The sequence below is a fragment of the Chaetomium fimeti genome (assembly GCF_033439085.1).
Source record: "Chaetomium fimeti strain CBS 168.71 chromosome Unknown B0H64scaffold_2, whole genome shotgun sequence".
In the NCBI taxonomy this organism is placed as follows: Eukaryota; Fungi; Ascomycota; class Sordariomycetes; order Sordariales; family Chaetomiaceae; genus Chaetomium; species Chaetomium fimeti.
The window spans coordinates 2,935,861-2,960,212 of NW_026944330.1; the positions used below are offsets into that span (position 1 = coordinate 2,935,861).

Below are 24,352 nucleotides of genomic sequence, written 5' to 3' on the forward strand. Positions count from 1 at the left end.
CCCCATTAAGCCCCTGACAAGCATGTCCTTCTTGTCCCCACTGAAATCACTCCAAAGCCAGCAGGGCAACCACTACGGGCAACCCAAGCAACGCAAAAAACGGCTGAATGGCTGATCCAACGGAGCCGCCGGGAGTCGAGAACGGATCACCACCGCCAGGACGACCGCCACCGGAGCCAGAGTCGTCGGGCGTGGGTGACTCGGACGGTGCGGCGGAGCTCTGGGTGGCGGGATCCGGTACCACGGCCGGAGTCACGGCGGCGGTGGTTGATGAGGACTCTTCAGGTTGCCTGTTCACGGTCGAGGTGCTTGAAGGCGCGCTATCCTCCGTCGTCGCCGTCGTCGAGGGCGAGGGCTCCTCTGCCGTGGTGGGGTCTGGCTTCTTGGTCGGCTTGGGCGGGGGGGTCACCGTGCTCTTGGCCGTCGTGGGGGAAGGAATCTTGCCGATGTAGCTGCTCGCCAGGCTCTCGGCAGCCCGGAGCTTGGAGCGGGGGATGTCGCGGTCGCTGTCATCGCACCCTTCCTCGATCGGGTCGAGGAAGGCGACCTCGAAATCGCGGAGGTCGTCCTTGCAGTTGAAGAACAGACACGAGATGACCGAGTCGAGCAGAAGCTCCCGTGCTTCCCTGCACATGCATCGCGCGTTGTCGGCGTCACAGCCGGACGAAGTAACACAGTTTGCCGCGCAGGATGAGAAGTCGAACGATGCCTGGGCCTGTGAGAACAGGAGGGCTGCGCCAACGAGGGCGAGCCGGATGTAACTGGCGAGAACCATGGCTGCTAAGAGCGAGGTCGTTACTGGCGAGAGCGTTGACTAGCCGGTGAGCTTTAGGGGGCTACGAGGACACCTGATATTGAGCGGTCTCGCGCGGATGATGACCGTGAGGGAGTGACGGGAGGGAAGGGAGAGACGCGAAGCGCGACATGATCGGGGAGCACTGCAAAAATAGGCCGCAGCTGTATCCTCTCATGCTCCCGCATTTCCCAAGTTGGAACCTTTCGTGGTGCCGATGGTGCCGTTGATCCTCGATCAACCCTTGCCATTGGGGAGAAGTCCCCAGCGCCGCCAGAGTGAAACACAATTGACAGGGGTCAAGCCACAGTAGCCGGGTCCTTCAATTTGCGCGAGGCTCGGCCAATGGAGAGCGCGAGGAGGCATCGTGCCTCAAGAGTGGTGGGAAGCGTAGAAAGGGCGGCTTGGATGGGAGTTGAAGCTCTTGACCGTTCGTTACACACCAAGACTCGGATCGATAAGTAGCTATCGCCTGCGCATTCCTTATGTTTGCGGTTCGTTACCTGGATGGACTTGTGTCTCGAGACACCAGGAGTTCACGGTCCCTCGCAAAACCTTAATTGAACTCCATGCTTGGCGACAAAGAGTTCCAAGCGGGGTGCCGTGCTGGGCGCTGCGATCAAAGACATAGACTTGATTTTCAGAACAAGTCGTACTCTCAGTATATAAGCTTAAGGCATACATGCTTTTTCTACGTATCTCATTATTTTTGACTGCTCAGTTCTCGGCCGAAGGAAGCGCACCGTCTGGCCGTCTTTGGGCGTTGAGAGAGGAGCTTACTTGTAAATCGAGCCGGCTCCCGGCACCCCGGCACCGTAACCTGCGTCGATTCATTACAGGCCCCACACAGGCTTTCGTGGGGTAAAGTTTCCTGTCGATAAGCCCGAGATGCCCACGATAAGGCCCAAATTTCCAGGTGGTGGATTTGACCTTTAAACTTTGGCGGGACAAGTCGCATTCTCAACCAGTCGCCCCCCATCTTGAACCGGGTCGACCCCAACAAGATGGCACCGACGAAACCCAAAAAGAAATCCAAGGACAAGGCGAGGGATCGAGCCCGAGCCAAGGCAGCCGCTACACAACCTGCAAATGTCAATCCACGAGAGCTCCTCGCCCAAGCAACCGCTTCCCTTGAAGAAGGCGACCCCGAGACCGCAGCAAGGATAGCGCTTGTCGCTTACGAACACATTGGAGAAGGTGGGAGGCAAGCCGGCGCGGCCCTGTCACTTCTTGGCCAGATTCATGTCGAACTGGGCGAGGTTGACACCGCGCGCGCATTCTTCGCTGCCGCCGTAAAGGTCGACGAGGACGGCTCCCTCCCGGAGGACATTGGTGGTGGACCCGAGAAGTTCCTGTGGCTAGCGCAGCTTAGCGATGACGGCGGCCAAGACAGTGTCTCGTGGTTTGAGCGAGGGGCCGCCGCCTTGCGCTCCCAAATCCAGACGCTCACGGAATCACTCGAATCTCGGCCCTTGACGCGCGACGCACAGGAGGCGATTATAGCTGAGAAGCGGAAACGGCTTGCCGAGACACTCTGCGCCGTGGTGGAAGTCTACATGACCGATCTAAGCTGGGAGGAGGACGCTGAACAGCGATGCGAGACGCTCATCACCGAGGCGACGATGCTCGCCCCCGAATCCGCCGAGACGTGGCAGACCGTTGCCAATGTTCGCATCTCGCAAAATAGGACGGAGGAGGCACAGGAGGCTCTGAAGCGAGGGTTGGGGTTGTGGAGCGACCTTGCGCCTGAGGACCCTGCCGTACCGCCCTTCCCGTCGCGAGTTAGTCTCGTTAGGCTCCTGATCGAGGTCGGTATGGAGAAGGAAGCGGTGGATGTCACCGAGCGCCTCATAGCTGAAGACGATCGGAGTGTGGAGGTGTTGTATCTTGGCGGGTACGCCAAGTATATCTCGGGCGAGACATTAAAGACCCAGGGGCAGGCTTCAGACGTTGAGACTTGGAAAGCCTTCTGGCGGTCATCGAGGAAATGGCTTACGCAATGCCTCAAAGTCTTCAAACAGGAGGAATACGAAGACGAGAGGCTAGGGGAGCACGCGCAAGATTTGCTCAACTCCATCAAGAGCGAACTTGGCGAAGGGGCCGAAGACGGCGAGGATGGCGACGCATGGGAGGATACTGACGACGAGGAGTGGGAAGGTCTAGATGACGACGAGGATACGGAAATGAAGTGATGTGTTCCTATTCCTTTCTTGCATGTCGAGGGCCCACCTGGTGATGGGGACCGGTTACATGTCCGCCGAATTTGCGGCGTGCCCAGGCGTTAGGATGGAAAATTATTGTTGATGTTTTAAAGTATAGGCAGTGTGTGTGCCAGAAACCTTTTTGCCGGTCGTCACATATGTTAGAAAGCTTTTTAGAACCTGTGGTTGATGGTGAACCCGCCCTGGGCCCCCTAGCCGGCCCTCTAAGCGCGACAGGTAAACTTAATTATCACCGACTTTGAGTTTTTGTACATCATCGGTCGGCACGCCATCCTCATCGTTTTCTTCCTGGCCAGCCGTGGCAAGGCCCCGCTCCCACAGCTGCTTCCCTGTGAGCTTCGTCGGCTCTTTTATCCTGGCTTTCTTCAGTTCTGCCGCCCTCTCTTCCTCCTCCCGAATTCGAATCTCCTCCATTTCCTTCAGGAAACCCTCTCTCCAACTTAGGAACGTTTCGCGGTTGACGGGAGTGCCGTGGAACTTCTTGTTTTCCTCTCGTTCAGCCGCGAGGGCAGCTTCTTCTTGCACCTTCGCGGCGGCTGCTTTACGCTCCTCCACTAATTGCTCGGCAGCTTCCTTCACGGCTGACACCAAAGTGAATACCATGGCCATACCGATATTTTCCTCAACCACCGCTTCCAAGTCCTGTAGCAACTGATCCTTGTCCTCGGCGATGTTCAGGTATTCATGGGGGGTTGAGTTTTGAGGCGCGGCTAACTCCAATAGAGGTGCTTTGTCTGGGTAATCCTCCGGGTACCGCACCGTGAGTAGGATGACTGGTGGCTCGGATTCATCGTCGAGGAGATCAAGGCTGATTGCTATCCGATACTCGGTCTCTGATATATCTGCAGACAAAAAACCGATCAGCCCGTCATCACACATTGTCTTGCGAACTGGGTCGGTCATACCTGTGATTTCCTCGGGGAAGATGGAGTCTAGAACTTCCCGTTCCTCAACCTGTTCCTCACGCCCCATAGTAACGTTGTCGTGGAGAGACGAAAACAAATAAGCACGCCCCGTCAAGTCTGATACCAACACGCAATTCTCCAGAGGAAGCTTTACGCAGTACACCCGACAACCAAAACCGAGGGAGGGGCAGCCAAGCCCCAGGGGAGAGTTTTGGTGGGGTTGGCACGAACCCCGGCTCCTGCACGCCTCACCGCCCGGCAGAAACAGGGGTCCGCCTCTGAGAGCCCCAGAAAAAAAATCAGAGCAACCTGCATGGTGAAGCCGTTCCTGGCCCGTGGATTTGCGACGCATTGTTCTAGAGCATAGTATCTGGAAATATCCCACAATGGCTCCCAAACACTCAACATTTGGCGCCTCGGCGAAAAGAAAGTCATCTTCGAGCGATAAGCACAATGACGGCAACCGCGCCAAAAAGGCAAAGACCGTAACCGCGCCCAAGCGCCAGAGATTCGATGAGGATGAGGACATGGCTTCGGACAACGATGGCAGCGATGGCAGCGGGTTTTCTGACTCGGGCGACGGCGGTGCCGAATTGAGCGATGCTAAGCCTTCCCGAGGGCCGGCGAACGCCAAAGAGAATGGGCGGGCCTTTGGGCAACCGAATGGGGCTGAACGAAGTTCGTTTTTCTCCATTTGACACCTGGTAGATTCTTGCTCTGACACCTTTCCAGCCCAAACCTCTCGCGAAGCGCACGCAAAACAAAAACAATTGGCGCAGGAACGCAAGGCTGCGAAACCATTGGCGGACGAGGTGCACCGGACGAAGAAGCTGTGGGAAAAACTGCGCCGGAAGTCGCATGTGCCTAAGGAGGAGCGCCAACAGCTCGTGGACGAATTGTACGGCATCATCACCGGGCGCATCAAGGAGTTTGTACTTAAACACGACGCCGTCCGCGCCGTCCAGACCGCCATAAAGTACTCAACCCCGACCCAGCGGAAGCAGATCGCCAAGGAGCTCCAAGGCACCTACGCCCAGCTTGCCGAAAGCAGATACGCCAAGTTTCTCATCGGGAAACTTCTTGTTCAGAATGACAACGAGATCAGAGACATTATCGTCCCGGAATTATACGGCAAGGTACGGAAGCTTATCAACCACGCCGAGGCGTCCTGGATCCTGGACGACATCTATCGCGGAGTAGCAACGAAGGAGCAAAAGGCCCACCTGCTACGAGAGTGGTACGGCCCCGAATTCTCCTTATTCAAGCTCGAGAAAGGCGTCGAGGTAACAGCGGATCTGCGCAAAATCCTTGCCGATGAGCCGAGCAAACGGGGACCCGTGATGAAGTACCTTTTCGACATGACCAACGGCCTCATTCAGAAGAAAATGACGGGCTTCACGATGCTCCACGACGCCATGCTGCAATATTTCCTCAATCTCAAGTCCGAGAGCGAGGAGCTCAAGGAGTTTGTCGAGACGGTCAAGGAGGACGAGAACGGCGACCTGCTGAAGAATATGGCCTTCACCAAGTCAGGAGCCCGCCTGGTGTGCTTGCTGTTGGCCAACGGAACCGCAAAGGACAGGAAGCAAATCATCAAGACATATAAGGACACCTTCCAGCTCATGTGCGGCGACCCCAACGGTCATATGATCCTCCTGGCTGCCTACGACGTCATCGACGATACCGTATTAACCTCGAAGACAATATTTCCGGAGATCCTCGGGAAGAACGAGGAGAAGGACATTGAAAATATTGTTTTCCTCGCCAACGACCTCAACGCTCGCATAACGGTGTGTTACCTCTTCGAAGGACAATCCAAGTCACTGTTCCCAGCTAGCCATGCGTATGACTTGGAGCTTCTCGCCGAGATCCACGAGATTCGCAAGAAGACGAGTAAGAAGGATGCCGATGTCCGGCGCAAGGAGTTGGTGACGGCCATGTCACCTCCCCTACTTGCGGCAGTTGCGACCTCCCCAGCGGACCTCGTGGCCACTTCGTTCGGATGTCAATTTGTTACCGACGTCTTGTTATCGGCGACCGGCGATAAGAATGCTGCCTTGGAGGCCGTGGCCTCGACAGCAGCTGGCAACCCAGCGCTGGCGCAGTCCGAGGACGCGGATCCCCTCTACCCCCCTCCGCCTCACATTTCTCAAACGCCGCACGGGGGCAAAATGTTCAAGACCTTGATTGCCGGCGGCAGGTTTGACAAAGCGGCGGGCGCCGTCAAGAGAGTCGACCCCCCACTCAACTTCGCCGACATTCTCTACCCGATCATCAAGGAGCACATTGTGCAGTGGGCGACGGGGCCAAGTTCCTTCGTCGTGCTGGGTTTGTTGGAGGCTCCTGACTTCTCTTCCACGACGGAGTTGCTGAAGGTCCTTCGCTCGGACAAGAAGGCGCTCGAGTCGTCGGCGGCAACCAGGGAAGTGGCGAGCCAGACCCCAGCGGCAAATGGCAAGAAGTCGAAGTCGAAAGGCAAAGGAACACAATTGGACAAGAGCAAGTCCGGCGGGAATCAAGGAGCAAAGTTGCTTCTTGGGAAGTTGTAGGGAGGTATTGGACGAATTGTGTCGGGGGAGAAAATGCGCTCAGCGGAGATGGTAGTGTCGAACAGAGAGCAAGCGGTTGGGAAAGTTCACGGCCGGAGAGACAGTAGGATCCCTGGCATTTTCTAGTCCCGTTAGCTGTCAACACGTACTGTTTCCGAGCCTGGGCTCCAGGGAAATTGATTCTCAACTTGATCGGCCATGCCCGCCCTATCCTATGTTCCTATCGTGCATGGATGACCGCATTTTGCGTGTATCTGTATCATGGTGTTGAACGGCTCTCCAACAACCCCACTTCTCACCGAGAATTGTATTCAACAGGACCAGCACACATGGGATCCCATAAGCAGTCTTTGGTGGCCAATGTCTGGGGAAGTTGAACTTAGAAGTGATTCCCCTCATTCAGATTCGTTAAGTTGGACAGAGAAGGCAAGAACCACCTGCATGGTTCTTCGTGTACTGTGATTAAGCACGGTGCTTTCCATCTGAGCAGTTGTACTCGCACAATGGAGGCACAAAGTTCAATTTCCCATTCTAAATCTCAAATGGGCCCTACCACGATCTCAGCAACCTTGGGAGCCATGATCGGGTTGTCGTGGCGCGCTCTCGATTTTGTTTCCTATCTAAATGTCCCCTCCGCCCTAGGATACCGCTTCCACCAGTCCCCGAAACTATTGCACAATCACCGGACTTACCGAGTTTTCCGACAGTGGAGTTGATCGTAGGTGGAGTGTGAAGGATTGGCGCGAGAAATTCGTATCGCCATGACGCCGGCGGAGACAGCTATCGACACCACAAGCAGGGTCTGCGAGACAAATAGCGGGTACCTTTGGTACATCTGTACATGGACGACTCCATTCTATAGCGGCTGCTGCCGTGTCAATCCTTGCCAAAATACCCCTATCGGCTGCCCTCCTCAGGCTCGCGGCCATTCTGACAGCAGCACTGCATACATATCGGTCACCAAGACATTGACTGTGACTAGAGCAGTGACCTCGACTTCACTATCGCCATCCTCAACCTCACTCTCACCATCCCCATTCTCCTCAACATCAACACCGGTTCCAGGTGCAAGCGCACCATCACCACCCACCATCTCTTCCACGTCAACCGCCAACATTGACCAAGGCAGTGGCGATGGGTTGAGCATCCCGATCAATACCCTCGCCGGCATCGTGGTTGGTTGCGGTATTGTCGTCATATTTGTCGCGCTTGTCGCATGCATGTGGTGGGGCCGACGGCGGCGGAAGAAAAGGGAGAGAAGCGATCACACGGAGAGGCTTCCCTCTTCAAGAGGGCTGGGTGACGAACAGATCCCGCCAGGGTTGGAGTCTATTTTCAATCCCATGGCACACAGCGGTCCTGGCAGTGTCTTTGATCGAACAGAAGGTATGAGCGGCCCTTGGAGTCTTTGCCGAGAAGATCATGGGAGTTAACATGTCTTGCGCAGGACGGATGGCAAAAGCGGACAGCATGCTGGGCTTCAGTCCGCTCACCCATGGCCCGCTCACCCATGGCCCTCGCCGGAGCACAGTGAGGCATGGTGCACACAGCGGCATTGTTAGCCCTCTCACGCCCGGCAGCTCATGGGGATCAGGACTCCCGTCAAGCCCTTCAGAGCCTGACTCAACCTTGGTCCATGGAGACGTGACTAAGTCAGGGGAAGGAAACGAAGGAGCCAAGCCCGGCTCCGAACCTGAAGTGAAGGAGGCAGATGCTGTGCCGAGGGCGACACTCAATTCGACGGAGCAAGAGCGAGAAACTAGAACTTACGTGAACAGCTGGACAAGGTTCCAGAATGTACAGCTGTAGGGGCTGGCCAAGGGAAGCGGTGGATTGCGGTTTGTGACTGGTTTTCATGTATTTGTGGAGGGGGGTTGTTCCAGGAGAAGATGGGGATGTTAGGGTCATGTTCGGTATGATACCATAGAAGGCGGCGTTGGTTAATTTGGGAGGTAAAGGGACTAAAACCTCGAGTGTTAATTAAGGATCTTAACCCCGAAGGAGATTTAAAACGAGATTCGCGTATATAGGACCCGTGCCAGAATAGATCCCGAGACTGCTCGGGTCTTACCATGCAGAAGAACAGAACAAACCTAACTCCTCTAGACCTTCATGCGCCGTGCCATATGCCATGCAGATTCGTCTCTGCCTCTTCGACCATATCTCCGAGAAAGTAGCGATATGCAGATGAAAAAAAGACCCTTCCTTCCGACCCTGGCCATAAACCCAAAACATTACAGCCACAGGAAGCTGTAATCATTGCCCTTCCAACATCGCGAAGGAGCCAGCATCTCCAGACATCCGCAACACGACAAATTTCATATCCAGGCAGTTCAACTGCTCATGAGCTTGGCCATCTCATCCAGCAGCTCTTGAAGGTCCTCGTCGGAAATCTTATCGGCGAGCGAAGGGATCATCGTTTTGCACTCATCGGCGTTGTCGCAGCAGAGGGAGCCTAAAAGCCACGAACCCAGTCAGACCTCTGCACCGCATCCTCGGGAATAGATAAGATAGACGAAAACAAAAAAAGAGCAAACCAACCGATATGCGCCCTCTCGAACTTGGTCAGCTCCTTATGCGAGCTCAGCAGGCGCTCGACGGCCTCGACGTTCTCCTTCTCCTTGAAGCGGGCGAAGGCGTCGAGGTAGTCGAGCGTCTTGTTGAGCACGTCGGTCTCGTTGCGGTCCTTGCGGTCCTTGCGGCGCTTCAGGATCAGCGCGTCGATGACCAGCGACGCCTCCGACAGCGTCAGCGTGTCGACGCCCTCGAACTCGCCCAGCTTGAGCACCGCGCCCGCCTCCTCCTCGCCGGGCGGCGGCGGCTTGGACCGCGACGTGGGCGCGTGGTTCTGGTCCGACATGTTTAGTTTGATGGGAGATGGATCGCTAGAGAAGGGTCGGTTCGATGGTTGGTGAATGGGAGATTTGTCGGTGTTCGGCACTGGCCGCGCTCTCTCGATTGGGGCTTTCACCGGGGCGTGCGTAGGGTTTAGGGATAAATGACTTTGTCGTTCGCGAGGTATGGGCAATCAATCGAGCAGGTTTCTCTTCGGTGGGTGGTCGAGATAAGAGGTTGAAGCTCTCGTGTGGTGTGTGCGGATTGAGCTTTGCAGGTTGTTCGCTGACAACTCGGGTCACTGGGCCCTTTGTCGTTCTCACAGTGCGGGCGCCCAAATAGTCGCACGCAAACTGTGGATCAGGGTATGCGGTCGAGGCTTCGTCACTGCGGGGATCGGCCATGTCCCTTGTCGGCGGGGCATTGCGGCTCAACGTGGGCATGGTGGGGGTCAAATGGAACAAGGTCGTTGGTGAGAAGCGGGAGTCTCACCACACAAAGGCCATGTGACTCTTTTCCCACGAGTGTCGATGCGGTTCTCCCGTGAAGCGAACTACGACTTAATAGCATACTAGGTATTCGTGCTTGCATAAGGTACTCGGGTTAGCGCAGACCATGTCCGGCCCCCATACCACATAGGGGAGGGAGAACAACCCCCAAGCTTCATTAATAGGTTGCATTGCGGCCATAGCACCCCGTGGAATGCATGCTACCTCTAGCGTCCTTGCTATCTTGCCCTCTGCGAGTCCTGCCCTATGCGACAATGTCTGGGGCCAAGGTACATGATGATGACCATGTCCGACATCCTGACGAGGAACGAAAGCCGCCCGCCTAACCAGCTGCCTCCAATAACAGGCGCACTGTGTCAGACCCGTGCTCATCTTCCTCCTTGATTGTGTTTCTCATCCGGCTTTACCGGGTTTTCCCGTCTGGCCCCCTCGCCAATTGCGCACTGCTGCTTCCCGAAACGTTGAAGCTGGGGAGGAATAGACACGAGAGGTCAAGTGTCAAGTGTCGCAGCGCCGTCTTGATGAAAGCCAGGATATGTCAGGATGCCTTAGCCTCTACAGCACTGTAGTCAAGTCAGAGAGCGTCGCACAGAAACGCCTCTCTCCTCTGTGATGTAGAGTGAGTATCTCTCTACAAGGCAGAGAAGACGAAGAGCTAGAGCATCGTGTTAGCGGACTGTAAACTGCCCAGAATGGCTCATCGGCCTGAAGTTGGCTCTCACATTATTTGTCGCCGCAATCGCAATGCTGTCTTCAAAGGGATGCCAGCTCATGTGCAGGATTTTCTTGTTGAAGTCGATCTGGTCGGCATCAGTTTCCTTCCGCATCCTCTGGCCTTGTCCTGGCGCCGCTGGGCTCCCCGCCCGTGAGCCACCCTTCTTCCCGTTCGCAGTTGGGCTCGTGGCCGAGTTGATGGGTGTCGGCACCCCAACCTTCTTAGCCTTGAAAGCCGACTTATCGGCCTGGAGTACTACTTCCACCTCCTGCTCAGGGTCTGATGGGTAGATCATGAAGTTGTTGTTGTAACTTCCCGTCATGACGTTCTTGCCATCGCCAGAAAATACCACCTCGAACTTGTCAAATATGCTGTCGTTCTCATACGTGTCACAGAGCCTTGGCCTAAGGTGCTCGTGAATCGGGATGGTCTTGATGGGTTGTCTTTCCATGTTCACGTCCCAGATCTTGACCGTCAGGTAATCGCGCGAGAGGATGTAACGGCCATCGTACGAGAAGCGGACATCCGAGATGGACGAGATGATCTCAGAGAAGAACGACCTCGAAGAGGGGTCTTCTTCCTGCTCGAACACTGCGGCTAGGTTAGCTACTACCTCACATACCGGGCGGAGGGCTTGCAGGAGCACTCACTCTTGGCATGTTGGTCACACAGGGCGCTCTGCCGCATGTCGGCCAGCTTGATGGTCCCCTTGGAACTCGCGTACATGAACCAGTTGCAGCTCATCGGGTGGAACTCGGCCGCGGTGATCACCTCGGTCAGCTCTTCCATGTTTGCCGGCTTAATGTCGACAATGTTGAAACTCTGGTCTTGGATGTTGAGGTTCCACAGGTTGATGCGCAAGTCATCACTGCTGATGAATGTCTCTCCGTCGCTGTTCACCGAGATGCTGTTTATGTGGTACGCATGGGCATTAGCATACGTCCGTCGGGGAACAGCGGCCACCACGGTATCGTGGTGGGTCATCCGCGGGAGCTTTAGGTCGCTGGCGTTGCGGAAATGGGCGCCGGGAAGCGACCGGGGGGCCCCGCCTCCACCAGCTATGTTTGCCGGGGTGAGGTCGTGGGACAGGTTGTTTTCCGCCACAACCTTGAGGGACTTCTCAAACACCTTCCAGAGCTTGATGGTCTTATCGTTTGTCGACAAAAGATAGTGAGAGGCGTTTTGTCGCCGACACCACTTGATCTTGTTGATCTTCTCCTCTATCTCCAGCGATTTGAGATAATCGAACTCGGGCTCGTGCGACTGGAACTCAGTGTGGAACTTGTACTCGCAAGTCTTTTTCTGCCCGGGGCATCAGCAAGGGTTGCGGCGTAGGGAAAGGGGGCTGTTGGGAGAAGGCGAGGTGATGGGCATGGATTTCCAACTGACTGTCTCATTACGCTCAAACAGAACCACACGGCCGCCCTTATCACCCGTTGCTAGATAGTTGCCCGTGTGGTCGAACTCGACAGTGGAGATAATATCGGCTGGAGGTAACTGGAGTCAGTACAGCACCATGGAAAGATGGAGCCATTATGTTCCGGCATTGAATTCGACGTAGGAGACTTGGGCGAACCGCGGGGGCGTCCTGTCGTACCTTCTGTGATGTCCTCCACATCTCCCTTATCACCGAAGCACCTGTGATCTCGTGATTAGATTATGGCATAACACGGCGCACTTTGCGTAGCTGAGGAGATATGACAAAAAAAAACATGGGCTTACTGGGTGAACTTCCATGTTGGTACGTTCGCTTCTGCGTCCACCATCTTGACAATCTGGCGGAGCGGCAAGGGTCCGCCTCTACCAACAACTGCTGCTAAAAAAAAAAAAAAGAGAAACGAAGCCGGGGCGGCGACTAAACCGGGAGTGACGTTGTAAAATCGAAGTCCAAGGTAAAGGAGGGGTCCCCGAGGTATCAGTTCAGTGTGTCGCGGCGGCGGCGGCGGCGGCGGGACGAAGGCGGGGTTCGACACTTGTGCCTGGGGTCCGTGGGAGCTGCGCAGAGCGAGCACAATGCAGGTGGACGTGATGCGGGTTTCGGGAAGGCAGGATCCGAATAAAAAGAGCTAAGAGCTGAGGCTCGTGGTGATGGACGGCGGGGAAGAAGGCGGGAAGCGACTGTGCCACCTGGACGGGAGTTGGAGAATGGAGCGACGATCAAAAATGAAGGCAAAAAGAGACGATGGCCGACCCTAGCAGTAAGCTTGGTCTCAGTACGTCCATACATGGGCAGGTGCGGGGCAGGCGCTTCCAAAACAGGACGTACGTGAAGTATGGGATGCACTTGGGCCGTGGCCAACTGTGGTGTAGCTGAATGAGCACGAATGTTGATGGAAGCAGGTTGAGCTAGAAATGACGGGAGCCAGTGTTGGCGCAAGCAATGGGCTTTGACGCAGTACAGTTAGTTCGGTGCGCCCAAATGGGCCAGACTGCTGGGTTGGGGCCAAATGGAGTGCCCAGAGCACGGGCGCACAGTGTGCGGGCATCCATCCGGGCAGCCAGCGACCTCCCTCAGCACCGGAGGGTCCCCGCTTTAAGCAGTTCGCCCCCGGGCCCACAATGGAATCAGTGGGAAACCCAAGGTGCCTAACCTGGCTCTGGCCTCTGAAACACCTTTGAGAGCGTTCTTCAAGTGCTCAGGTCGAAGCTGCCCGTCCGTCATGTGGACCTCGTGCCTCGGGAGGACCCGAGGTATTCATTCAATTTTGTTGCCGCACCCAACTATTTATTTATCTACCCCGTCTCCTAACTAAAACAACCGACAAAACCAAGCTTTCATTGCCTTCCACCCATTTGGACCGTCCCGACCAAGTACAGCCCCGGCCTGCTAGTGACAACCTCCCAGTAACCTATTGGAGTCGGGGTCAACTCTCTTCGGGGGTTTTTGATTGGGAATTCCCACCGGGCAGCAACGCTCAGTCTCCCAACCGAATCGTATTGCACCATTCACATGCAACTCATCGGCCCGCAACGTGGACCTCGCTCGTTAACAACGGTCGAGTAGAGGCTACCATCCTCGAGCCCTACTCAGCCCCCATTGGTCATATCGCCGAGTCGCGCTCACGCTTGCCTAGATAGGTAGCCACGATGGACGGCGATGCTTCGAGGGCGGAGTCCAAAGACAAAGGCAAAGGCAAGGCTGACGGTGCTGGTGCCAGTTCGGACGAGGCTCCCAGCCATACTACGGATAGAACAAAATCCGCCGGGACATCGCTGCCTCGGATGGCCCAATCCGCGGCATCTTTCTTGCTATCGGGGCCGCCAGGAGAAGGCCTCGGTGCCAGTCATGAAAAGGGGGATTCGTCGCGGGTCAGCAAGGCCCTAGCCAGGGCAGGCGAGAGCTCCGTGCAGCTGCGGCCCAACGCCCAAAGAGGCGCTGCGATGAGGATGGGGCAGGCGCAGGAGCACATTGCCCAAGAGGAGGCATCTTTTTCCGCCTTTCTGGATAGTGGAAGCGCACCAATGCTCTCAGAACCAAGCAGCATGGAAAACGCTTGGCAGTCGGCTGTCCCTCGTGCTCCGACGGCCGGGGCCATAGGGACACTGGAACCGGTACCACTGTCAGTCGCGGAGCAGGAGGCAAGAGACGGCGTTGACGTCGCCACCTTACTGTCTGGTCACGGTGACCTCGACCAGGTGTTCGACCATGCCAACGAGCCCCCCGCACTGGACGACCTGGCGGGGCTGCGTGAGGCGCTCTTCGGGGAACGGGCCGGCCAGGGTTCATCGTCACCGATTGCATGGGATGATGTGCTTAACTTCATCCCAGAGTTTCTCCGAGCGCCAGATAACCAACTTTCCATGCACATGGGTACCTCTCACATGGACGAGGCCTGGCAGACCTGGATTGACCAGTGGTCCCGCGTGCTTACCAGCTACCAGGATGAGGTTTGGGGCGATCTAGGCTCACTTGTTGAGGAGGCTCGTTCCGAGGTACGGCGGATAGAGGAAGCAAAACCGGGGGAGAAACCACCCGAGCCAACAGCATTACTGCGGCTACGAGCCATCCTCGGTCATCTACGAGGGCCTTGAAACATAATTAATAAACTCTTGGTACGCCTTCGCTCAACCATCATAATATGATGTTCCAACCAGCGAACTTCGCCCGGCGCAGCGAAACGGACATGTCCCTGAACCCCTTAACAAGTCGCTCCCATGCCTTGTCACGTGGTTCCGTTCTTCCACCTCGCCAGATCGCGACAAGGCTGCCCCTCCCGGGCCCGTGGTGTTGCATTTTTACCCCGCTGGCGCCCACCAAACCAGGGTCCAAGTGTGTGGGTTGCTGGGCCAGCAATCGGATGACATCACTGGGAAGCTTTTAGGCTTGTGGTTGGTCAGGGAGATCTTCCAAGCTTCCCTCACCCACCAAGCCAGACTCGTTGCGGTGCTGTGTTGTCCAACCTCTCGGCCTTCTTCGGGTCGCAGTCGGCGCAGCACACCGCTCTGTTCCAAAAAAAAAAAAGGGCGCTCGCTTTTATGTCGCAGGAATTGCTGGAGTGCCGCAGAGCTGCAGCCCAGCGCCGCGCCGCTCTCTTTTGTTTCTTGTAAATAACACCGCTCCTGCAGCCGAAGCTGCTTTCATCGAGCTGCAAGCTTCCCGCTGTCTCCCAATTGCATTTGTCTAAAGCTGCTCGCACCCAACCGCCTCCCTACCTACGTAACATACATACCACGTATCCGTACCTTGCTGTCCCACCTTGCGGAGCGCCATAATCGTCCGCAGCAACCCGTCCAGATTTCTGTTACCAGCCGCTTCCACCCCACAGTTGGTTCCGAAAGAGGGCAGAGGATGGGAATCAAACAACCACGCTCCGGGCGGAACCCGGGCCGTCTGTTCTTGATACTTGCATGGACATCGGCAGTATGCGCCAGCATGCAGCCGTTCCGGCCCGTCGAGACGGCAGCGCCTGTCGCAAAACGCCAGGAGTCGGCATGCCTCGCCAACTTCTTCAGCTGCGCCGACCAGGGCCCCGCGTTTGACGGCGTCTGCTGCCAGAACGGACAACGATGCGCTCTCGACGCCAACGATAGCCCGGCCTGCTGCCCCACCAAGTAAGTCGACGTACCTAGCAGATCCGACTGAGCCCCCGGCGTCGACACGGACACAGCGCGCTAACAAGTCGGTTTCTTTTTCTCCCTCTCTTAGCGCCGTCTGCACCGGCACCGCGCCGGACAACTTCGTACCCCCCGACGCGGCCGCCACCACCGCCGCCTCCTACGTTCCGAACGTCTTCTTCTCCTTCCCCTACATCGCCACCTACTTCGCCAACCCGGGCCACTGCTCCGCGGCCATCAGCCAATGCAACGCAAACCACGCGGCCTGCACCTCGCAGCTGGCGGGCCAGGATGGCTCGGGGGCCGGGTACGCCGTTACCGTCGTGGTCCCAGGAGGCGGCGGGACGACCGTGGCGGCCGGGGATGGGATCAGTGTCGCCGCTGCCGCCGCTACCAGTATCTGTAAGTCGCATTTTTGTATTTTGTATTCTCCCTTCTTATTCTGCCCTCCCCTCGACTGTGGCGAGCAGTATGCTTACTTTCCACGCTTAATAGGCAATAGCCTGTCCAGCGAGGCCTGCGGCGGCCTTCGACCCAGCATGTGCACCATGTCCGGCACCTCTACCGATGGCTTCTACTTTGGCACGGGTGAGGGCAACGCAGCAACGAGACCAACGGGGGTGGCAGCATGCGCCGGGCTGGTTGGCGCCGTTGCCGCTGGAGTGGCTGGACTAGGGATCTTGTGAGCAGCCGATTTGCGTCAAAGGGGTGGCTACCTGTTTTGTGTCTTGTTGCTTTACGTTGGCCGTTCTCACCGGCTATGGTCGGTTTGCTTGCCGGCTGAGGCGGCAAGAGTATGGTTTCTGTTTCTCTACGATACATATTAAGGATATCTATTCTCATGAAGTCACGAATAAATGACCCGATACCCATCTTTCCCTGATTCCCAAGGAATCAGGACATCTGCTGTTGCAAGAGATGGCATTTCGGTGCCACTCGGATCCGTAGCAAGCCTCAATACAATCGTCAATTACCCGTTACAATATACGACCCTTGCCGCCTTGGTTCTTCTAAGTATCCCGCGTGTGTACGTACATTATATCTGCCACTTCGCCACCAGACAATAAGAACAATCCGACCCCCGACCTATTGACACCCCTATTTTGTGCGCCGTCGCTAAACATCCAAAACAAAAACCAAAAAAAACCCAACATAGCCCGATCCGTGAACAGGTCTGCAGCCGTCACTTCAGTGAGTTCCAAGACCAAAAAACACAATATGAAAACCAGCCGATAAAACTTGGGGCCTACGGGGCGAGAATCCCCCAGATGGCGGGCGGAAACTCTAGCTGCTCGTCGGCCCACCTATCGCCTCTCGTCCACCAGCTCAGCAGAACTGCTCAAGAGATCGACATCGTGGTCGACTCTGTTAACGCTGCCCTTGTTAACGAACCCGTAGCCAGCAGTTGTCCCGCCGTTGGGTTCTTGCAGGTCGACCTGAGTAAACTCGTCTGTGAGTCCAGCTGACGAGCCCGACGGGGTCCGCTCAAACGGTAGCCGGGACGGCGTTGCGGCCGATGGGGCGAGGTTCGCCGGCCGATTCGGCTCGGGTTGCGATAGCTGCGAATCCCCTTTCTGCGAACCAGTCCACGAATTCCGTTTGGAGCTCTTCCTGGGGACATCTGGGACTCGCAGATCGCCACCCGCGTCATGCTGTGGGGTTTCATTAGGCTTGTTGGCGGAATCTGCCGTGGTAGCATCCCCGGATGCGGTTGGGGCTGGAGGTGGGCTCGAGGTGCCAAAGCCGTCCGAACTATCCTCCCGGGACCTCCTTCGGCCGTTGAGTGGTTCCCGCTCCGGCGACGTTACGTGTGAGGGACGGGCACCCTTGTTTCCCCGCCCCTCGTCCTCTTCATCCGATTCGATAGGCCCGTTCCGCAAGACCCCCATCGCGACCGGTATCCCCTCCGGGGGGCGCTCATCCTCAAAATCACCACCCGCAGCTCGCATGGCGGGCGGCATCCGTGAGCTCCTGACCACCTCGAATCCTTTCCCCTTGTCCTTTGCTTTATTCCCGAACATACCCCAGAACCAGCCCGTAGTAGATGGTACCGGCCGGGTCGGGTCGGCCGGGCCGGTCCTCAGTTTACGGTTCGGCGCGTCCGAGTTCAGCCGCTCGCCCCTAACCCCGTAATAGAAATCCACCTCACGGGTCGAATAGTCGGCCCGTGGGGCGAAAGGAACAGTGTAGGGTGCAGGCGTCGCGTCTCTTGATATCTGGGCCGCTATTTCCGCGGGATCTCCTAGTGTGCCGGTCCCCGCCTGGCTAAGGCGTTTCTGGGGCGACTCGCCGGCTTGCCAAGTCCCGACCGTGTTGGAGGAGGGTGAAGACGGCGCATCGAGGGTCGGACGTCGCTGCCTCGGTGGGCGATAATAGGGGTCCGGTGTCTGCATACCGAACGGGCCGTGGTGTCGGAGTACCTGCTTGGGTGATGGCAAATAGGAGAAGTTACTCGCCTCACCCGGGGTGGTCGGGGTGAAGGAGCTTGCGCCGCTGTCGAAATTGCGGGCCGGGGTATCAAGACTCAGATTATCCAAAACCGATGAGCTTCTCTGGCGGCGATGCATCAGCATCCCGATACTCCCGGCGGATTCGCTCCGGACACGACCGCTGGGCATAACGTATCCCGTTCTGGATAGCTCGTCGGCGTCAAGCATCGCCGAGCTGGATAGCTGACTCTGCCTAGATGGGCCGTTCTCGCGCCGGGACATGCGTCGCGACAGTTGACGCATCCCAAAAATCTTGGATAAAGCACCCCTGGACTGCCCGCGGATATCGTCGCCGCCGGCTCCGAGCATCCGGGCAAAAACCTCCACTATAGTCTGCACCGCGTTGAGGAGAAAGCCAAGAACGAGTACGCCCGCGTGGGTGACGAGGATCGCGTAACCAATCCAGCCTTTAGGGCCATCCGTCACCCCAAGAGAAGGGACGAAGGCTACCATCAGGAGGACGGTGATGAGGCGAAGGGCGGAGAAAAGGGTGTGGTAGGCGTTCATAGACGTGGGAGAGTGGAAGGGCCGAAACGCGTGAAGGGTCAGGATCTGAATCACCTCGCAGATGGCGAGGAGGACCACCTGGGCTACCCCCGCAGGTTGGACAGCTCCGATGGCGATGCCGCGAACGAACGTGAGAAGGACCGGGATCAGCGTGAAGGCCGCGGCTTCGTCGGAATACGTGTTGTAGAGAGGACCGTAGAGGAGTAGTGTCGGGAGATCGTCGAACAAGAATGCCCTCGGCTTTGTGGTCGCGATGAGGTACAGTAACCAAGCTGCAAAACCGACGATGAGAATCAAGGTAACGACGGCGAAGGTGACCGCGTAGGCCGGTGAACCGCTGGCGACGACCAGCTGAAAAGTCGAGAGCGCTACAATCGGCAGCAGGAAATAGTTGAAAACAATCCTGATGACATTCCCCAGGGTGAAAGGAATGTTCTTGGCACGGAGGTCCTCCTCGGGTATCTTCTTCACGAAGCGATAGAGCCACTGGGCGAAAAAGCCTGCCTGAAGAAGCACAATCATGCCGGCGATGATCACGAGCAGCCATACCATCATGCCAGCCCATATGTCGTCGACGGTGCCCATACCGACCAGCTGGGAAAGATCCTGCAAACCGTATATACCATCCGTGATGTAAATGCCATCCCGCACGCTGACCCACCCCGGATCCTTGCTCACGAAGCTCTGGTTGAACATCAAAGCCGCCCAGGACCCCTGGCTGACGATTGGCTGGTAGAAGCCCGGGTAGTTGAGAGTGAGCCCTCCGGTGAGGACGACGAACTGGATGTACTGCAGGCAATCCCCAAAACCAGGCGTAACGAGGCGGAGGAGATCGGGATCCCGACCGTAGTTGGAGCTCCACTGGAAGATGTCGGCGGCCCCCCACGGGCTGAAGATACCGGCGAAGACAGTCGCCACACCCACAAACAACAAGACAAGCAACGGCAGGAATTTGAGCAACCAAGCCAAGTCCCCCAGATCGGGCGTCACAGCAGCCGAGACACAGCCAATGTTGGTGCCCTTGGCGTCCCCATAGATGATGATGAAAGTTGTCGTGAAGGATGCGAAGGCGTAGGACGAGTAGAAGTCGTTGCTCATGGTTACGGATGGCAGGATGTACGGAAGTAAACTACGCATCCAAAACCGGTCAGCATCTGAAAGCATGGAGGGGTTGACTACCCGGCCCAACCGGGGTACAAATACGGTCGTGGACGATGAATTTACCTGGAGTTGGGCGAGACGAAGACAGGCGCCAGCGGGCACGAGGCATTCGTCAGCGATGTGTTGCAAAAGTCTGTGCCATCACTCCAAGGTTCGTAGGTCAGGACATTAACCTTGCTGTAGAGGGTCGTGATTTTGGGGAACGGCGCGTCCGGCTCGGGCTCGTCGATGATCTTGCCGTCGGTCTTGGTCGAGTCCTTCCAGTCCGGACTCTCGGGCGGCGGCAGCACAACGTCTGTGAAGGCGCCCTTCACATTTCCCCACATGGTCACACGGAGCGTGTGCTTGGGATCCGTCGCGTTGAACGAGGCGTCGACCCAGTGGGGGACCCATTGCAGCGGCGTAGGTATGTTGTTGATGTAGGACGCGGACAGGCAGTTTTCGAAGGGGACAGCGGCGGCCGCGGCAGGACGGAACACGGCGCTGGGCACGAAGATCAGGGAAGCGATGGCAGCGAAGACCGACGGCCGGGGCAGGAAAGGACGGAGGCGTTTTCTCTCGGCAGCATTGTTGGATAACGAAAAAGTGGAGGGTCCAGCCGGGCAGATCGCGGAGCGCAAAGGCAGGTGGCAGGGCGGGACATGCCCGGAAGGTCGCCGACGCCCACCGGCACGATCGTCACGGTGGACACCACATGGCTCGGGCTCGAACTCGGGGAACAGAGGGCCAAAGGCATCGACTGCCGGCATGATTGGATCGAGACCGGGAATGGCAAGTGTGTCGACGGCCGGCTGACTCAAGGCTCGAAAGGAGGGACCCGGGAGCGGACGGTGGGCTACAGGGAGGCAGGAACCTGGAAAGCGCGGGTGGAACAACAGCACAAGCGGCAGCGGCCGACTAGCTGTGCATCTTGGATGAGACTCCCCGGGACCGCAGCGCCTTTGTGCGGACTTGACTAGCGGCGCAAGTAGGGGCTCAATAACCCAGGCGATAGAGGGAAGCGAGTGCAAGTGTTTGTTTTAGTTAGGGGGCGGGCCTGGGTCTCGTGTAAAATCAAAAAGCAGTGGAGGCCCAAGAGGGTGGATGGATGGTGGATGGAGAAGGGCGCTCGGGCGGTCGCTGCTCGGCTCCACTGTGCGCAGCACCGGGTTTGCTGATCAACGGCGGTCCACTTCAAGCGCTGGTTGGCTGGAGAGGCTGCTGTTTGGGGCTGAAAGGGTGGCACCAAGCCATGGATGACGTCCGCTCGCTAAAGGTGGGTCGTAAGGTTGAGGAAGCTTTGATCCTGCGGTTCAACACGAGGAATCCACGCACGCAGCCACGAAACACAAAACCAGTCAATCAAACGTCTTGTTGTCGCCCGCTCGTTGCAAGATCCTAGCCGTCATTGCTTCAAAAATAGCCTGCCCATTAATAAATATCAACCAAGATCAGCGCCGTGGTGCCGTTTGAAAGCTCTTCCCAGCTCCAATTGGATGCGAGTCCCTCTGCATGCAAGCTCGTGTCGACCTGAACTCGGCTTGAACTGACTCCCTCCCGTGGGGGCACTCGGCCAAAGGATTTCACCCTCTTCGCTTCTTCCTCGCCCGGGGTACAATTCGTCCGCGTGTGGGACGTATGCGACAAGCTTAGTAGCGATCTACAACCTCCACGCCCGACGACACAACGGCGGATGTACAGATTAATGGTCTGAACACGACAGGCAGAGTGAACAGAAACCCCAAAATCATCAAAGCATGCGCCAAACATACCTCCACGGAGGCTTCACTCGTGTGGTTATGTGATTATCACGACGGCATTGGCAGCGGCGATGCGGTTTGGGCAGATGCGGCTGTTCCATAGCCCAGCTGTGCCAGCAAAGGCTCCATCAGCCTGGCCGTGTCCTTGGGCCCGGGCCCATCATCAAAGGCTCCTCTCAACTCCCCGTCAACCAACCAAGTATCGAATTGAGAGGCTTCGGTAAGCAGCTGTGCCAAACTTCGTGCATCAGCCGCCACTGTCAGCGATAGAGCGCAAGTCTCGGAATCGCGTGGGATCGTCTCGAGGGGCAGCCGGCCGGTTGTGAGCCGCTTGGGCTTCTTTCGTGCGCTTGTTGTCATAAGGCGCTGCTGCTCTATGAGTCGTACTCTTGGATCATCGAGCTGCAGAGGTGGCTGAGTGGTGTTTTTATCTGGCCTTCTCGGCAGATAGACCTCTCTCGCGCTTTCACCAACCCCAGGGATATTGCGTAACAGAGATCTGTGAGACGGCGATGGCTGTCGGGGAACACTCCCGTCTGCGGAACTCGTCCTGACAGGAGTCTCCGTTATGAAGTCCATGTCCTCAAGGTCAACTAAACGAGTCGATGCTGGGTTCCTCGCGCGCCTGTTTGGCCGAGCAGGTTTTGGAGACTGCCGATCCAGGTCGGGATGGTCACGGTGTCTTCTTGGCCGGCTATTATTTCTGTCGAATGAGAGCCGCGACTGGACTGTCCGGCCTGGTTTTGCTGAGCTTTGTGGACGGGGACGATCCCTTATACCAACCCTATCACGATCTTGCTCATGCGGGGAAGAAGTTGGCGGGCTTCGAAGTCCGTGATAGCGACTAGGCCGGTTGTGCTGATTTGGCAGCCGAGCAGAACGGACGGTCGATCTGTCATGTTTGTGCCCGAGGAGGTCTTCAACGCGTCTACCTTGCGACGCCGGGTTCTCGCGTCTACCGTGACGACCGGGCCGGGGGGGCGGGCTTTGTGTTGAGTCTGGTTCTTGCATACCTGATGGTGAGCTCACGCCGAGGGGGTCGGTGGCTCCAGATTCTAGCAACCGAAGTCGAGTCTCCCAATGTATATTTTGCACGGGTCCTTCGTGTCGTGGTGCACTGCTTTGTGTCTTGCCAGTAAGTTTGGCGAGAGACCAAGGATTCAAACCCTCATCTGGAGACTGCGCAATGTTTTCGTCGTCAACCCCGAGCTCTACCACCTGTCGTATATCTTGTCGAGTATCGGCATTGATCTGTTCACCAGCCTCATCGTCGCTGATTCCATCAAATCCTGATGACATATCAACCCCCCACGGCGGAACCACGGTCTTGGGGTGTCAGCAAAATTCGGTTGTCCGTATCTGAAGATCTCCATACCTGTGGCGACGGACATGGACTGAAACTCTCCGCGGCCTTCCCGCCAGGCGCTTCAACGTCTGTTTCTGTGGCGGTTATCGGCGACAGGTGTGACGGCCCGCCCCTAGTGGCAGGATAGACATATGAAAGGAATGACTCGAACTGATCAATAATATGATGTTCCGCCTTGAAGAGAACATCATCCTTGGATGGCTCAACGTTCACATCGTAGCTACCCGGCGGGCACCGGATATTCAACCTGATGAAGGGGCTCTTGGGCGTGGCTATCGAGCGAGCCGATGCAAAATGACCTTCGATGCGTCCTTTGAAGATGGACACCAATTTCTTGGCCGTCCCTCGAGCAGCAGATACCGGTCGAGCATCCACAGAGATAAAGGCTCCCTTGGAAATCTTCTGGGGGTCGGCCGTGGGTCTCGGCAACAGAGCTTCGAAGACCACTTTTGTCGCTTGTTCCGGCAGACAACCGGGGACGTTCTGATTGCTCGAAAGTTTGTCGTCGTCTTGAGCTATCTTGCTCGGGTAAGTTTCGAATGAGCACTGCGACGCCAGCTCTGTGCCAAAAATCTGAATCGCCGCTGCCTTGACATCACTATTCGCCGCTGGAGCATAAGACCACGAGAGACTGGGGGTCTTCAGAACTGTGAATCGCAGCTTTACCGTGGGTCTCGTGAGTGCATATGACTGTAAAAGCTCCTTCATCCTTGTTAAATTCTTGGGTGCCTCCCTGACGGTAACTTGTGATCTAACGGGCAGATGAGAGAACAAATCCGTCACACAAACGGCTGTGCCGACTGGAGCGCCAGCATGTCGCAGGGTGTCAACTCCTCCCCCCTTCGCGAGAGAGATGACCGCCGCAACATGCTCGGTTGACACTCGGGTTGACAGAGAAACATTGGCCAAGTTATTGACACTCGCTAATGCAACACCGCGGAACCCCAGCGTTCTCCCTCCCAGGGCGTCGAGTTCGTCTAGTGACCTGAGCTTGCTTGTGTGGCCGGGGCAAGCGAGGTAGCCAAAGTCGGCAGGGCTGATACCGTGGCCATTATCTCTGACCTCGATCTTGTCAACCGTGTTAGGGGAAACTAGCACATCAATCGAGGTCGCTCCCGCGTCAATAGCATTGTCTACAAGCTCCTTGAGTAAAAGCACGGGGCTAGTGATGACAAGACTCGAACCCAGGTTGCGGACAGTGGCTTCGGGCAAAGGTACGATTGACATACCGTATTGATAAAAATGATTGATAAAAAAGAGAGGTATCGGAAAAGGGGTCCAGGACGGTATTGCAGCGCCGAGAGCAGGAGCTCAAAGTAATAGTGTCGATTCAAGAGTCGATGTTTAAGGGAATCAGATCACAATGGGAACGGGTGTGGACTCTAAAGCAGAATTTATCTCACTGGCAGGCCATTGTCCATAGGTACCTCGGCTGCCTTTCTCAATTGAACTCGAGGCAGGCACGTTCGAGTCTTGCGAAGTATACAACTAGAATAGAAGGAAGGAG

The 24,352-nt window shown here is 56.7% G+C and overlaps 11 protein-coding genes across 11 annotated transcripts; 5 read left to right on the forward strand and 6 right to left on the reverse strand.

The window, feature by feature from the left end:
* Window positions 1–46: 46 nt before the first annotated feature.
* B0H64DRAFT_439501 (uncharacterized protein) lies at window positions 47–775 on the reverse strand (the record flags this gene model as incomplete). Its single annotated transcript, XM_062806434.1, has 1 exon — window positions 47–775. One exon carries the CDS (start codon window positions 773–775, stop codon window positions 47–49), a length of 729 nt encoding a protein of 242 aa, XP_062662615.1.
* A 776-nt stretch (window positions 776–1,551) lies between these two features.
* B0H64DRAFT_387152 (uncharacterized protein) lies at window positions 1,552–3,163 on the forward strand. Its single transcript, XM_062803197.1, has one exon. It carries the CDS (start codon window positions 1,798–1,800, stop codon window positions 2,983–2,985), a length of 1,188 nt encoding a protein of 395 aa, XP_062662616.1. The 5' UTR covers window positions 1,552–1,797; the 3' UTR covers window positions 2,986–3,163.
* Window positions 3,164–4,235, reverse strand: B0H64DRAFT_430178 (RWD domain-containing protein; the record flags this gene model as incomplete). The annotated part of the gene is made up of 3 exons (XM_062805924.1): window positions 3,164–3,857; window positions 3,921–3,969; window positions 4,173–4,235. The coding sequence occupies 3 exons, from the start codon at window positions 4,233–4,235 to the stop codon at window positions 3,238–3,240; spliced, it is 732 nt and encodes a 243-aa protein (XP_062662617.1). The 3' UTR covers window positions 3,164–3,237.
* A 5-nt stretch (window positions 4,236–4,240) lies between these two features.
* Window positions 4,241–6,600, forward strand: B0H64DRAFT_91145 (armadillo-type protein). The gene is made up of 2 exons (XM_062808958.1): window positions 4,241–4,598; window positions 4,653–6,600. The coding sequence occupies exons 1-2, from the start codon at window positions 4,307–4,309 to the stop codon at window positions 6,467–6,469; spliced, it is 2,109 nt and encodes a 702-aa protein (XP_062662618.1). The 5' UTR covers window positions 4,241–4,306; the 3' UTR covers window positions 6,470–6,600.
* A 447-nt stretch (window positions 6,601–7,047) lies between these two features.
* On the forward strand, window positions 7,048–8,407 carry B0H64DRAFT_91161 (uncharacterized protein). The gene is made up of 2 exons (XM_062808959.1): window positions 7,048–7,855; window positions 7,917–8,407. The coding sequence occupies exons 1-2, from the start codon at window positions 7,231–7,233 to the stop codon at window positions 8,276–8,278; spliced, it is 987 nt and encodes a 328-aa protein (XP_062662619.1). The 5' UTR covers window positions 7,048–7,230; the 3' UTR covers window positions 8,279–8,407.
* A 395-nt stretch (window positions 8,408–8,802) lies between these two features.
* B0H64DRAFT_317014 (HRDC-like protein) lies at window positions 8,803–9,329 on the reverse strand (the record flags this gene model as incomplete). Its single annotated transcript, XM_062800316.1, has 2 exons — window positions 8,803–8,924; window positions 9,011–9,329. 2 exons carry the CDS (start codon window positions 9,327–9,329, stop codon window positions 8,803–8,805), a joined length of 441 nt encoding a protein of 146 aa, XP_062662620.1.
* Window positions 9,330–10,333: 1,004 nt separating this feature from the next.
* Window positions 10,334–12,489, reverse strand: B0H64DRAFT_91224 (WD40-repeat-containing domain protein). Its single transcript, XM_062808960.1, has 5 exons — window positions 12,251–12,489; window positions 12,126–12,166; window positions 11,918–12,015; window positions 11,179–11,830; window positions 10,334–11,119 (listed from the first exon to the last, which is right to left on the reverse strand). The coding sequence occupies exons 1-5, from the start codon at window positions 12,292–12,294 to the stop codon at window positions 10,482–10,484; spliced, it is 1,473 nt and encodes a 490-aa protein (XP_062662621.1). The 5' UTR covers window positions 12,295–12,489; the 3' UTR covers window positions 10,334–10,481.
* Window positions 12,490–13,448: 959 nt separating this feature from the next.
* On the forward strand, window positions 13,449–14,939 carry B0H64DRAFT_91251 (uncharacterized protein). The gene has a single exon (XM_062808962.1). The coding sequence runs from the start codon at window positions 13,616–13,618 to the stop codon at window positions 14,558–14,560; it is 945 nt and encodes a 314-aa protein (XP_062662622.1). The 5' UTR covers window positions 13,449–13,615; the 3' UTR covers window positions 14,561–14,939.
* Window positions 14,940–15,040: 101 nt separating this feature from the next.
* B0H64DRAFT_91243 (uncharacterized protein) lies at window positions 15,041–16,355 on the forward strand. The gene is made up of 3 exons (XM_062808961.1): window positions 15,041–15,580; window positions 15,675–15,985; window positions 16,079–16,355. The coding sequence occupies exons 1-3, from the start codon at window positions 15,318–15,320 to the stop codon at window positions 16,267–16,269; spliced, it is 765 nt and encodes a 254-aa protein (XP_062662623.1). The 5' UTR covers window positions 15,041–15,317; the 3' UTR covers window positions 16,270–16,355.
* Window positions 16,356–16,530: 175 nt separating this feature from the next.
* On the reverse strand, window positions 16,531–20,845 carry B0H64DRAFT_387167 (uncharacterized protein). The gene is made up of 2 exons (XM_062803198.1): window positions 19,804–20,845; window positions 16,531–19,708 (listed from the first exon to the last, which is right to left on the reverse strand). The coding sequence occupies exons 1-2, from the start codon at window positions 20,487–20,489 to the stop codon at window positions 16,888–16,890; spliced, it is 3,507 nt and encodes a 1,168-aa protein (XP_062662624.1). The 5' UTR covers window positions 20,490–20,845; the 3' UTR covers window positions 16,531–16,887.
* Window positions 20,846–21,527: 682 nt separating this feature from the next.
* Window positions 21,528–24,072, reverse strand: B0H64DRAFT_318308 (uncharacterized protein; the record flags this gene model as incomplete). The annotated part of the gene is made up of 2 exons (XM_062800381.1): window positions 21,528–22,805; window positions 22,855–24,072. 2 exons carry the CDS (start codon window positions 24,070–24,072, stop codon window positions 21,528–21,530), a joined length of 2,496 nt encoding a protein of 831 aa, XP_062662625.1.
* Between the last annotated feature and the right edge of the window lie 280 nt (window positions 24,073–24,352).

Coding starts and splice junctions, on each gene's coding strand:
- B0H64DRAFT_387152 (XM_062803197.1), top strand. CDS start 1,798: ATGGCACCGACGAAACCCAAAAAGAAATCCAAGGACAAGGCGAGGGAT.
- B0H64DRAFT_91243 (XM_062808961.1), top strand. CDS start 15,318: ATGGGAATCAAACAACCACGCTCCGGGCGGAACCCGGGCCGTCTGTTC. Junction 15,581..15,674: donor CCGGCCTGCTGCCCCACCAA/GTAAGTCGACGT, acceptor TCCCTCTCTTAG/CGCCGTCTGCACCGGCACCG. Junction 15,986..16,078: donor TGCCGCCGCTACCAGTATCT/GTAAGTCGCATT, acceptor CACGCTTAATAG/GCAATAGCCTGTCCAGCGAG.
- B0H64DRAFT_387167 (XM_062803198.1), bottom strand. CDS start 20,489: ATGCCGGCAGTCGATGCCTTTGGCCCTCTGTTCCCCGAGTTCGAGCCC. Junction 19,709..19,803: donor TTCGTCTCGCCCAACTCCAG/GTAAATTCATCG, acceptor TTGGATGCGTAG/TTTACTTCCGTACATCCTGC.
- B0H64DRAFT_91161 (XM_062808959.1), top strand. CDS start 7,231: ATGACGCCGGCGGAGACAGCTATCGACACCACAAGCAGGGTCTGCGAG. Junction 7,856..7,916: donor TGTCTTTGATCGAACAGAAG/GTATGAGCGGCC, acceptor TGTCTTGCGCAG/GACGGATGGCAAAAGCGGAC.
- B0H64DRAFT_91145 (XM_062808958.1), top strand. CDS start 4,307: ATGGCTCCCAAACACTCAACATTTGGCGCCTCGGCGAAAAGAAAGTCA. Junction 4,599..4,652: donor ACCGAATGGGGCTGAACGAA/GTTCGTTTTTCT, acceptor ACACCTTTCCAG/CCCAAACCTCTCGCGAAGCG.
- B0H64DRAFT_91224 (XM_062808960.1), bottom strand. CDS start 12,294: ATGGTGGACGCAGAAGCGAACGTACCAACATGGAAGTTCACCCA. Junction 11,831..11,917: donor TGTTTGAGCGTAATGAGACA/GTCAGTTGGAAA, acceptor TGCCCCGGGCAG/AAAAAGACTTGCGAGTACAA. Junction 11,120..11,178: donor GTGTGACCAACATGCCAAGA/GTGAGTGCTCCT, acceptor ACCTAGCCGCAG/TGTTCGAGCAGGAAGAAGAC.
- B0H64DRAFT_91251 (XM_062808962.1), top strand. CDS start 13,616: ATGGACGGCGATGCTTCGAGGGCGGAGTCCAAAGACAAAGGCAAAGGC.